Raw genomic sequence first — 13,361 nt, 5'->3', positions numbered from 1 at the left:
TGTCGATTCTTCAGCTTCGTTCCTCCAATCGCAAATCAGTTGATACGCTGCAGGCTCCAGCAAGTTTTGAAGTTGGACATCAGTTTTCTCCCTGCCTGTTCTCCAGCTATACTCTTCACACTCTGAGCAGCAGGATGGTGGAACGCAGGTAGTGTTCCAAAACTTCCTTTTGGAAGCACAGCACCTTCACAATGAGGACAGAAAAGGCAGTTCATGCTTTTGATCTCAGACTGCACATGTATTTATTTATTTGGGGATCCATGCATGCATTATGCTGCTTCCGAGAGCCAATAATTAAACCGGGAGAGGGAGATAGGAATGGGGACAGGCGGAGTGAGAGGAGCGAAGTAGACAAGTAAGTTGCATTCCAGAATCCGAAACAAAGATATGTTGTTAAGAGCCGGATAGCAACTGAAACACAGCGGATTCTGCTTGGACGTGGTAGTCAACTTGGGAACACCTCCTGTACCAGTCACAGCGGATCATGGATTGTGGCATTTACAACATGTCTTTCTTATGAAAGGCATTGCTCATTCTCACCATCCTTGTCCTTATGAAATCTTAACGCGAAGAAACGGTTTACTAATGAGAGCTTCAGGCGTTAAAATGTATTTCTGGTGCCCCAAAAAAAAAGAGGCTATTGAGTCGGAAAGAGCAGAGAGTCGAATTTAAGTCTCAATTGAAGGATGTTCCAAAGCGTGGTTCCCCAGTTTAGCTATCGGGTCTCCACCGAAAGCACAGTTTGCTTTGCCATACCACAGGCGGGAACGAAAGGAGGCCCTGCCACTTTAAACCCTCCCCTCTCTTTGACATTGCTGGCCGTGTAGGGAACATTAATGCATCTGTCATGATAACAAGCTAAGAATAACATCCAGACATCAAACCGAGCAGAGGATCCTTCTGAAGTAATTCATTCAGATCTGTCTCATTGATTTATTAAACGCAGGGCAACATCTGCAGCCTCACAGAGCCGCGCGGCCAAATTAATGCAAGATCAATTCAAATGGAAAAAAGTGCAAAAGAGATAAATCAAAACACAATTTGCATGCAGCGCCACAATCAGCCTTATTGGGAGCAAATGCTCAATTTCCCTGGCAAAGGAAATGCGTTTAACCAGCGTTTCGTGGGGGATTTTTTTAATTTATTTTTTAGAATTGCGTGATTTGAAGTGACAGCAAAGAGTTCTGCAGGTTGAAATGGTGAAAGGCTGGCGGAGACCTCTTGAATATGCAGCACGAATGTCATTAATCCACAAAAAGTGTTCAGTGAAATGCAGCGTCTTTGTTCCATTAACAAGTAGCAGGGCTGTTCTGTGGACAAGTTCAGCACAAAACCTGGAAGCACAAACAGAGCCCTTTGAATGTACAGGTATTTTCATATTTGAAGGCGTGGATCGCTACGGATGTGAGGACATATTTTATGCATCTTTTCCAGAAATGGGAGTTAACTCCCAGAAAGAGAGATGCAATCTATTGCAAGAAAAATGTGTGTAGGTTGGTGTTGGAATAAAGTTTTTGGATGTCGTTTTAGGCAGCAGTGGTTATTCTTCTGTTGCTAATGGGATGTCTCGACAGTGTGCAAGGCAGCTGTGAAATAATGAATTAGGCTATCCTTGCGCTCAATGTCTTCTTGTATCAATTGTGTGTTCAATGATTGGGAATGTTGAAGGCAGGCTTAAGTATGCTTGGAATGGTCATACAAAGGCAAAGTGCCCTGGGACACCCATGACAATTGTAGAGCGACAAAACCAACGCCTTCAGACTGCAACGCTGCCACCCAGCACCAAAGCTGGCATTGTGTCATACCATAACCTACCCGTTGTTGATCTTCTAGGGCAAGACTCTAGGATAATTACTTTTTGAGATTGTCAATGAAGCACAATATATTGCCAAACCGCATAATGTTTTCTAATGCATATTGAACTGTGAAGTATGTTCACTGCACACGGTCCGGTCAAAGATTCAAAGGAAATCGAAGTCAGCCTGTTCTGATTCACCAATGGACAATGTATTGATAGACTCGACAATCACCTCCAGCCTTCAAAAATCGCACACGTTTCATGTCCCTGATAAATATCAAAGAGTGTTTTTGTTCACAAGCGTCATTTTCTGCCTCATGTCCAGTGATCTCCGGGCACTGTGCAAAGTGTCAAGTGCCCCAATGAAAGCCCACATCCGCGGTGCTCCCTCTAAGCGAAGCACTGCCCTTCGAGCACGCGGTGGAACTTGAATGGGTTGTTTGTTTCATTTTGTTTCTTTTATTGCCCACCGATAAAGTTTGACCAAAGATTCAAACAAAGGCAGCTTGTACAAAGTACCTGGGGTGGGGGGAGGGAGAGCAAGTCCACGTACAGTGTGTTCTTCCTCCACACAACACGATAACAATGTAGACACCGAACAGTAGTAGGTTCTTCAAATTTGAGCAATCGCTGCCTAATATATAAAGTCATTTTGGCCTCTTATTTTCAAGACAATGTCGTAGGCTTTCACATTGCTGACCTGTTGTGTTTTTCTAATGCAGACCAAAGCTTTGCAAAGCTTTGAAGTGACTGTACAGTGGATCAGAACAAAAACGCAAACATGACATCATACCAAAGAACACTTGAAGTCCTTCCCAGAAGGAAGGAAGAAAGAATGGATGCTTGAATAGTCTTCTGTTTAAGAACAGAACTTCCAATCTCTGTGAAGTTGTCGTTTGTAGCAGTCTTGCAGGACAACGTAAAAACTCTTCAAATATTATCAACCAAAGCGCATTCACTAGACAGCGACGTTGCCTCCAGGCATAACCCTGTGAGCGGCCAGGCTGCCACCCCGCCTCTCTGTGTATGAGACTGTGAAAGGGACGGGGGGGGGTCTATTTTCACTGCCTCATTTGCTTTAGGGCGCCCTGTGAATAAGTTCGCACAACTGGAAATAAGCTTAGGCACTGTGGTGTGAGGGCAACCAAAACAGCGTGCAGACAAAACGGAGCTAGAATGCAATGTTTGCGACGCCAGTTATTTTTGTTCACCCGCCTGTGCCTGGAAATACACTCTTCATAAAGTCACTCGTCCCATAATCTGCTATAACAGTTCCCCAAACTCTCAGGCTATCAAAGGAATGCCTGCGGATTGCGGAGGGCGCCCGAGACCCCGGGGTCATGCGGCGGAACAATACTTGTTCAAGGACTTTAGTGTGTGGCGCGCCGACACCACTCTGCTCGCTCCTCTTCTTACACTCCCGCTCCTGCACGCAGGAGAACGCCAACTAAAGAAATAACCGGGTTATCCCACGTCCAGCAGTTCCACACAACACCAGGGAATTTATTAGAACTCCCCAAATCCCAGATGGGTTCAATTGGACCCGAGCTACGCATATTGTCGTATTGTCATCTGTTCCGTGGCTGCGAATTAATTCGGCCTCGTGAATAAAAAAGCAGGTTGTGACTGCAGCTTAAGTTTCTTGTTGAACACACCCTGTGAACATGATAGCCCGCATTGAATGCCACTAAGCTGTACTAGGGCAGTGCAAGATAAATAGGCAGTTTAAAGAGAGGTGTACGGTTTCAGAGGGGCCTGTAATGTACACAGGGCAACTGGCACACTTACCTGCGCGCACAATACCGTATACAAGGTCAGGTGCTTGTTGATACATGCTGGTACATCGCAGAGAGAGCGGGTGTGTGTGCACAGTTAGGGCACATATGTGCTTGCCACGCACTGTACAGCATTAGATTTCCAATTACAACTTGCCCCCCCCCCCCCTTACTGGGTACAGGAGTAGGTAGCTCTCAGCAGAAGTGTTTGTTGTATCTGATATTTGTATGCAAATAATTATTCAATTTCTACGTTGAAATGCAGTATTTGATCTGCCCGCGTGCTAACCAAATCTACGTTGTCCTGGATTTTACGTCTTGCTTTTGGAAAATTAGAGTGACAGGACAGTTGTATATTTGATTTATTGCAAGTGATGTGTAACATGCAGAGCGTGAATTGGATATTATCTAAGGCTGTCATGCGCACCAGCATGTGGATCAGTGCAAAAGGGGGAACAGGGGAGTTAGGTGAGGTGGGGGGTGAGGAGTCAGGTTCAGAGGGAGCGATGACTAAATACATAACGCAGAGATGGCCGCGAACTTCGACCACGTGCACGGTAGACTGAGTGCGCGACTGGCGGGGCGCGCAGCAGTCCACCGCGCAAGCTGCGTTCAGGTCCCGCACGTAGGGGCAGGAATGAGTCACCACGAGGGAGAGCGTGCTCAGTGGCCCTTTGCTCTGTGTTCGGGAGAGGGGATCACCAAGCCCGGGGCCGTCTCGGTTAGGGCCCAAGGAACAGTTTCTGATGCCCATTGGCAACAGAGTGATTCATTTAAGGAGATTCATCACTGTACCATCCACACTTCATCTCTAGATATGTTTCGTTATAACTGTGGCAACTAACGATTTTCCCTTCATGAGTAATTTGATGGGGGAACCCCTCCCGACCCCCCCCCAGCATGCACCCATGGCCTTGCTATGGATTCCAGCTACCTCCAGCATGTTCGTAAAGTGGCCTTGTGTCTGCAAAAGAGGCATACCTGATTCTTAAGCTCACAAAGGGGTGTTTTAGGAGCAAAATTACACTTTTGATTGTCAGACACTTCTCTCGAATGTGGCATATATCTGGGGTCCCAGAGATGACAACTAGACACTCGCCTTGCGACACGGACGGCCGGTGATTAATCCCTTATTCCGCTGAGATCCCCGGTGGCAATAATCAGAGCCGCTCCAAGATGATCTCGGCTGCTGTCAGAAGGTGTTAGCTTAACAATTGAATCACATTTATTTTTCCAATATTGGTCACTCCAGAAACAGTACCTGCCTGTCAGGAAGAATTTTCTGCGCTGGTGCGTCCACGGCTGCACAGGTAGTGGTCACTGCGCTATCCCTGCAGTGCCTGACACGGCATGTACACAGTGCAGGTTTTCTACCTCATGGTTCTCGCTCCCTGCCGAGGTCCAAGTGAGTGAGTGACACCATTCACGCAGTACACTGCGCTGCACCAGCCAGTCATAGGCTGCACCAATTCAGCGGTGTCATATACCAGGGGAGAAGATGGAGGACACTCAGAAGCATTTCTGTGTTAGGCGCCACACCATATTTATATTAATGATATGATGAAAAGATAGGTTATTTATAACGCGCTTAATACCCAGAGGTTTCTAAGTGCGGACCCGGGGATCAAACCTGTAGTGTTCCGTGTCATCTTGCTTCCAAGGCTAGCACGTTGCCCCTGAGCTATCCTCCCGAGACTAATTAAATTTAATGTAGCAATTGCTTTCTTAGCTTTGCCGTTTCCTGGCACTGTTAGTGATAGGTGTTACTATTAACCCTTAAATGAGACTCAGTTTATCAAGTTCAGATGGATGAAAGGCTGTGGGTGTCACAACAGTCATGGAACCCAGATCTCAGCCACAAGCCTTTAACTCCCTGAGCTGCTTCTCTATCTTCAGTGCTTTTTTATCATTGGCATCTTTATTTATTCATTCACCCTGAGACGTGTCAGTAGCATAAAAGCCTGAGAAGGCTGAGTTGTGCACAGCCCTACAGATAAGGGGAGTATCAGCCACTTTTACTCCCTAAAAATAGGCAAATACTCTTAAAAAATTAAAACAGGGAGCAAAAATACTCCTACCAAAAACTAGAAAGCACGGCCCCCTCGCTTTCATGCACACTGCTCCATGGATATGGGTGGACCTGTCAAACATAGAGCAGCAGGAAGAAACTCTGTTATTACTTCCTGATGTGAAGAGGTATACATGTATCTTTTAATGTGCTCGGGTAACGAGGCGAAAAGAAAAAGGTTTAATAAAACATTATTATTTTTTCTCGCTTATAAAATACTGAAATTGGTAACAGGACTTACTTTTCTACTCTTTAAAAAATCGTTTTACTGCCAGCTTTAAAAAATAGGGAGCAAAATACTCTCACTTCATGTCCTATCTGGAGCGCTGCACGCAGCGCCTCAGAACCAGGCAATACTAGCTCACGGTTGACATTATTATATAGCTCCCTGAGGCTGCTACAGAGCACGAGGACCTAACCTCCGGAACAAGAGGGTCGTGGTGGTGGTGAGGTGCTCTGATCAGGGTGAGGCATAGAGCCCGGGCGTGCACAGAGGCACCACAACTTCAGTGCAAGTTAAGGGGACGACCCAACAAATCTGAACAATAAGGCCCGATGGCTCAAAAGGGAGTTCTTGCAACCCCGGATCATTCTATTTAACAGGTTAGCAGTCTAGACTAGGTTTCTTTTGAAACAACCCATATTTCAGGTAATGTGATGAAATGGTGCTTCCTATAGCTCACTTACGGAGTTGGTGACTCCCACTGGCACGCAGAGGGTTTACGGAGGACAGGAACTGTGAGGAGGAGGAGCAGCATTCTGCCCGGGAAGCTTTGGGCCTTATTCACTGAAGTGTTTTATAATGGCAAAACCCCATTGGAAAACGCTCTATGAATCAGGGCCTCCATCTCCTCGTGCCCTTTCCACTCAGGGAGCACTCTTGTTTGGGGAGCAGAGGAAGGCTGTCGCTGACTCCTGCTCTGCGTCACGTGCGTGAGGAGTTTCCCCAAACTTTTACATTGCAAGGGCTCGGTGCCCCATCAAACTATGGGCATGATTAACAAAACAGGTGTTCAATGGGAAACCCCCATTGTAAAATGTAAATCAAGCCCTGTGCTTCTGACATGACATGGCAGTTAACCTGTTAGACTTTAAATGAAAAGCCTTGCAAACACGAGGGTTGGCAGTCTAGGGAAAATCTAGGGAAAATCACCCTGAAAATACTCTGGCTTAATTTAAGGGGAACTTTCCCCATAAATATCCCTGCTTGATGGCAGGTATTTTTTATGTAAAGTGACATTTTAAGAACGAGATTATGGTCTAATCACTAAACGGCTGGTTTAGAACAAGATGGAGCGCATAGAGGCAATTTGCAAGGCGCTATATTACTGTATTCAGTGACTGGCTCACTCAATAGCGATCCTTGTTCTAGTCTCTGCTTCCACATCTGGGCAATATAAATGTTCGTGGGCCACTGGCAAAAAGTGTCTACACCTCGGTCTCACCGGCTACCTCATGTGGGAGTGCATGTAAAGAGTGTGCACAGCGAGCAGCGCTATGTGGGAGTGCATGCATGTTAAGAGTGTGCACAGCGAGCAGCGCTATGTGGGAGTGCATGTTGAGAGTGTGCACAGCGAGCAGCGCTATGTGGGAGTGCATGTTAAGAGTGTGCACAGCGAGCAGCGCTGTGTGGGAGTGCATGTAAAGAGTGTGCACAGCGAGCAGCGCTGTGTGGGAGCGCATGTAAAGAGTGTGCACAGCGAGCAGCGCTGTGTGGGAGCGCATGTAAAGAGTGTGCACAGCGAGCAGCGCTATGTGGGAGCGCATGTTAAGAGTGTGCACAGCGAGCAGCGCTATGTGGGAGCGCATGTAAAGAGTGTGCACAGCGAGCAGCGCTGTGTGGGAGCGCATGTAAAGAGTGTGCACATCGAGCAGCGCTGTGTGGGAGCGCATGTAAAGAGTGTGCACAGCGAGCAGTGCTATGTGGGAGCGCATGTTAAGAGTGTGCACAGCGAGCAGCGCTATGTGGGAGCGCATGTAAAGAGTGTGCCCAGCGAGCAGCGCTATGTGGGAGCGCATGTTAAGAGTGTGCACAGCGAGCAGCGCTGCAGGGTACTTTTGACTGGGATAACACAGGCGGGAATCAGCTCGTGGCGCTAAACTTAAAGGGCCCGATTCATGGAATTTCTTGCACGGTTCAAAGTGACTTTACACTGCTGAAAAGTGACTTTGCAAAGTCAGTGAAAAGTCATTTTTGCAGTACAACATGACTTTGCACTGCAAAAATGCACTTTGCACAGTTCCATGCATCAGTGTTTGCGTCGGCAGTGGACAGTCACTTTTCAGCAGTGCAAAGTCACTTGGAACGGTGCAAAAACGGCATGAATCGAGCACTAAATCTGCAACTCGGGGTTTTCGTACGGAAACGTGTGCCCCTTCTGCAAGTTGGTGGGCACAGCAACACCTGTGGTGTTGCGTAGAGCATCATGCCACGGGCACATGCCCTTCCTCCCCCTTTCCACACCAGCCCGCAGCGCACGCCACTGTGGCTCTTTCCAGCCGGAAACGCAGGTGTGCTGGTCTCATAATATGATAAACCTGGACGCCAGCACCGAGGAGGACTATCCTATTGCTGGCGTAGCGTCTGTCATCTGGCAGGGGTTTCTGCCCCAACCCTACCGGCCTTTGCTATGCACGACATGCAGGCCGGGAAATCGTATGATTTCAAGACAGGCCAGTCAGTATGCGCCAAAAAGGCAGAGAGCGGTCAGCGAGGAGCGGGACAGGAGTGCTGCACTTCACGCAATTGCGCGTATATGACTGCACTTTGGGAAGTACTGCTGGTGTGCTGAGTAAAGGGGGACACATGCACGTGCGGCAGGGCCACACCGTGCAAAAAAGGGCAGCCTCGAGGGTCACAGATGCCTCATTCCTTCTGCACATTTAAAGGAAAAATAATGGCAAGACACGGAGGAATGATAGATAACCACGCTCATAACAAAGACAGCAACGGAAAGGAACCTACACTGTCCACAGAAAGAATAAGAATTCAGAATAGATGTATGCACTCGGTAATTAGATTGCCCACAATAAGCAGATGTGCAACGCATCTTCCAGAAGACGGTGCGTCTGAACCAGGAGCTGCATGCAGGAGACTCGTCCTGCCTTTAGCGGCGCGGGCACAAAGTTGGCAGAGGAGGAGGCGTGCAGCCTTACCTGGCGTTGGTGCAGTCGTTGTACAAAGTTTCGAAGTCCTTCCTGGTGATGAGCTTGCAGCGGTTCACCCCGGGCTGGATGGCCCCCAGTCCGCGCAGGATGCGGACCTGCTCCACCGTGCACACCACGGGCGAGATGTCGAGCCGCTTCAGCTTGGTGTAGACCGTGTGCAGCCCGCCCACCAGGTGCTTGAGGAAGAGGTCGAAGACCTGCGGCAGGCAGATGAGCTCGTGTCCGTCCACCAGGAAGGAGGCCACCTTCACCCCGTGCAGGTCGACCATCTTACACTCGGCGCCCCCGCCCAGGCTGCTGCCGCCGCCGCCGCTGCCCGCGCTGCTGTTGCTGCTGCTGCTGCTGTTGCTGCTGGTGATGAAACTGTTGATCATGCTGGAGGTGAGTCGGGGGGACTCGGCCGGGCTGGAGTACAGGGGGTCCGCTCTGAACAAGCCCTCGCTGCCCGGGGTGGCAGAGATGACGGGCGGAGGTGCTGAGACAGCCATGCTCTCTCTCTCTCTCGCGCGCGCTCCCTGTATCTTCCTGCCTCTGTTTACTCTTGATCTCCCTGTCCGCCTGCGGTGCCTGCGCGCTGCAATAGTACTTGTGTGTGAAACAGGACCAGCGCAAGCAGCGGCAGCAGTCAGTCACAGAGCCTGCCCCTGCCCCGGAGACTGGCAGTCGCCGCAGCCAATCCCCCTCCTTCTGATAACAGAGCGCCCCTCTGATTACAGTCCTGCCAAATCTCGACGCCTCGGCGCCTCCCCTTCCCTCCCCCAGACCCACATCTGAATCCGAGGCGCTCCAGTCGCCCTTCTGTTTATTTACAGCCGTGGGAAGCGAGTTCCCAGGACGTGCTTATAAGTTTCAATAGTGGTACCTTTCTGAACCTTCTCTCAGGAAAGCCTTGCAGCGTGTCTGTCTCTCGGCAACCTCTCACGGTCATACTACTGTCCAAATTCTAGCCCCTTGCACCTGGCCTTCGCTTCTCCTTTCCCCCCCACCAAGCACGTGTGTGTTGTTTATTTACATGCCGTTTACGTGGGCATTTATTAATTTGCAGGGATGCCAGGGAACTGCCCAATGTGCATGCAGTTTACTTCCCGCTGGGAATCCTTGGGACCATCGAAGCTGGAGCATAGATGAACAATGCTGCACACAAAATGTACGTACCAGAACTGCATAATTTATAGTTATGACGACATCTGTAGTTGCATTTTTTTAATGCAAAAAGACCCTTTATTAAAGCACCGAGTGCCCATGTAAGAGCAAGCATACCTTCCCTAGGCAAAGCCCATACAACCCGCTGTAAGAAAAAAATGCTGCGGAGGCGCAACATCTCGACGTTTTTAAACATACCACCCGAGTTATAATCCCACATTTCATCAAATAGTGTGTGGCCTTGGGCAAATCACACTGCTTCATGTTGCCTCAAGTCCTCAGTCGCCATTGGAAGCACTTGTGAACACCAGTATAACCAGGCTACGAGCCTATGTTAAGAAACAACGTCTTTCTTTCAGCTAGAAAGTATCTCAAAGTCATTGTTTTCCCAAAGGATCAAGTTAGTTGTAGATTTTGCACAAATGCACAGTTCAACGTTGGGTGCTTGTTTGTATGGCTCGGCCTCAACTACAAGTCACATATTTTAGGAAATCTTATGAATTTCATGAAATTAATTTGGTTGAAGGCAATTCTTTTAGAGGGTCGTAGAACTTCATCTATGATTGCTGTCGCAGGATTTATCAGTGCATTGCAGTTGGACACCTTATATTGTTGCAGTTTCTATTTTCTCTTGAAATGAGGCAGCTACAATTGTTAAGACTTTGTGTAATGCTGGTTAAGGGTCATACTGAAGTTCTTTTTCTTTTCTTTTCTGTTTTATTTTTTTTTTTAATGAAAAATGTACGGTGTACTATGAGTAATTATAATGATCAATTATCTGCTGTGTTAAAGTGTTAAAGGTATTAAACCATTTTCTATGTATGAGGTACTTTTTTTATGAATGGTTATGTACATAATTAAAGGTTGAGTTTGTTTCAACGCATAATTAAAAAAAAATGTTTTCACAGTGTGTGCGCTTTAAACCTGTGCCATTACTTTCAGTCAAAGGGACATTTCGGCATCTATGGGGTTAAAGCTGCAGTATGTGTGTACTGTATACAGCATAAAGCTAGCAAATATAAAAGGTAAAGAGGACAAAAAGCGTTGCGATTTTTTACAAGTAAAATGTATGTCACATTTGGCACCATACTGAATAATAATAGGCATTCAAGTCAGACATTCAAGGGAGTGTTTGACAATATGAAAATTAAAACAATAGAGAATCTACATGCCAGTAATATTCATTACTCAGAGCCCTACTCTTTCCCACTGCAGTGCCTACCTTTAAGGCGGCATGGCGCCTGTCATTAACATAATACATATATATTGTATATGTACGTGACAGAATGACACCTGATGAGGGCAGGATAGTTAGAGATTTTTTGAATTGTATTAAAAAAGTGATGTGGGTAATTCTGTTTCTGAAGGAGAGGTCTGCCAATTAGACCCCCTCTTTCACAATGCTGCTCACAAAAACATGGTGCACTCATGTGCCTTTGCTGAGATAGTCTCCTGACACTCCCAGCACCAGCTCTGCAATGGCAGCAGGGCCGGATCAAAGGTGATATGTGCATTCCTGACAGCTGCTGAAACAAAGAGTTCCAAGAGGCAAAGGTGGCTTTTTACTTTTCGGCACCTCTGATTGACAACATATTATTGTGTACATTAGTTAGCCTTGTGCTACGTTGAACCATGGCAGGTTATTTAGTGTAACTGTAACATGTATTGAGCATGGCTGTATCATCTCTATCAAGTACATCTCATAGAAATTGCCTGTAAGCAAAATGTTAAATCCTAATAGTGTTCCTTTGTGCACCCATGTTACACACAAAGGACCTAAACATGTATTTTAGATGCAAAAGAACCCCCAAATTGTATTTTAAAATAAAATATAGATTGTACATATTGAATTAAATAACATTGTCAGCTGCAGAATTAGGAGAAAAACACACCAATAGCATCTAGCCTGTGTTTCTTTTTTTATCTCAATTGAAATATTAAAATACAATAAAAACCTATCATGTGTTCCTTAAAGAAGTTCTCAAGACTAGATTTCAGAGTGGAATTCTCTGGCAATAAAAAGCCCATCATCAATCAGTAACTAATCTATCAGTGTAACTAAATAGAAACAGATGGGTTTTCAAAGCATATGATGATTCTCAAAATAGAACCAAAAAGGACACAATACGTGCTAAATATTTTTTTGGTGTCTCATAGTTTTATGGCCAAATCCAAGTCATAAGGAATGGATATGTTTCTTAAAATAGACAATGAATCAACAGACTAGGTTTCCAGCATGTCGAGCCCTTTAAGCTGGTCCAATTGTGCACAAATGCGTTCCGTGATGCTCAGTGTGCTGCTTGTGTCAAGGCTATAGCGTGGCGATGCTCAATCACATGGAAAGCAATTTTGCTTCAGCACAATAGCGCATAGAACATAAATAACAACCATGATTTGAATCACTCAACTGGTTATTAGACCACATATAATGACGGGAAAATGTCACTAAATTGTTTGCAACACTCACATTTTTAGGGTAATCAAATGCTAATGTATTCCTTAGTGTGTCTCCATATCCATAGCGAAGACCATAATCAAAACAACAGCCAACACATGTTTCGACCATCGGGTCTTTTTCAAGACCAAATGTGGGTTTGTTCTCTTAAAAGACCTGTGCGGTTTCCAATGGTAAGTTGTGTAATAGTAATAATATATATCTGTTGATCCTAATGACAAGGGATTCGAGCTGACACATGTGGGACTCCAACAGCCCAACAGGGCTTGGATGAATGCATCCACTGTATTTTCATTGATATCATTTTTACCAAACCACTGAAAAGAGCATTACATACACTCCTTGGATAATTATTTTTTACAGCAACATTGTATTGAATAGGTAAATTACCCAATTAACATAATAACAGATCCCTTGCCATTAGGATAAATTAGTGATGTATATTAATACTATTTCATGACTTACCATTGGAAACCACACAGGTTTTTAAAGAGAATGGACCCACATTTGGCCTTGAAAAAGACCCCAATGGGTAAAAACACGTGTTGGCTGTTGTTTTGATTATGGTCTGCGCTATGGGTATGAAGATAAAGTAAGGGATACATTAGTATTTTATTACTCTAAGCATTCGAGTGCACAAACAATTTATTCACACGTTTTCATCAATTTATACGGTTTAATAATAAGTGATTGATATCAAAGTTGTTATTTATGTTGTATGTGCTATTGTGCTGTGCTATTGTGCTGAAGCAAAATTGCTAATTAGGCTTCCAGCATGCCCCAAACCTTTCAGCGTGTAGCAGAGCCATACATAATTATCTGTACATGTCTGTTTCCTGGCTTGAAGCCTAACCAGACCTTTATTTAATATTCATCTTCATTGAGACATGCAATTGACAGAAATGGAAAAACAAATTAAAATAAGTGGATTGATTTGACTGCACCAAAATGCAA

General features: G+C 45.9%; 1 protein-coding gene and 1 long non-coding RNA gene across 16 annotated transcripts in view; one reads left to right on the top strand and one right to left on the bottom strand.

The window, feature by feature from the left end:
- The window catches only part of DACH2 (dachshund family transcription factor 2), a 1,006,899-nt gene extending 997,433 nt beyond the window's left edge, over positions 1-9,466 (bottom strand). For 9 of the 15 annotated variants that reach the window (XM_069612938.1, XM_069612942.1, XM_069612941.1 and 6 more), the window contains exon 1: positions 8,798-9,405. In XM_069612938.1, coding sequence (XP_069469039.1) covers positions 8,798-9,297 — 500 coding nt within the window. In that variant the 5' untranslated portion in view covers positions 9,298-9,405. Of the gene's footprint in view, positions 1-8,797 lie in introns of all 15 variants that reach the window. The other 6 variants (XM_069612950.1, XM_069612951.1, XM_069612946.1 and 3 more) reach the window with 4 other exon arrangements.
- A 383-nt stretch (positions 9,467-9,849) lies between these two features.
- Positions 9,850-13,361, top strand: part of LOC138481679 (uncharacterized) — a 373,247-nt gene continuing 369,735 nt past the window's right edge. Inside the window, exon 1 of the long non-coding RNA XR_011274326.1 lies at positions 9,850-9,956. This is a non-coding gene — a long non-coding RNA (uncharacterized lncRNA). The remainder of the gene's footprint in view (positions 9,957-13,361) is intronic.

This window comes from Ambystoma mexicanum, chromosome 5p, assembly GCF_040938575.1.
Source record: "Ambystoma mexicanum isolate Mex_15411 chromosome 5p, UKY_AmexF1_1, whole genome shotgun sequence".
Taxonomy (NCBI): Eukaryota; Metazoa; Chordata; class Amphibia; order Caudata; family Ambystomatidae; genus Ambystoma; species Ambystoma mexicanum.
The sequence above is the reverse complement of the archived record's forward strand: the minus strand, read 5'-3'. Positions and strand labels throughout refer to the sequence as shown.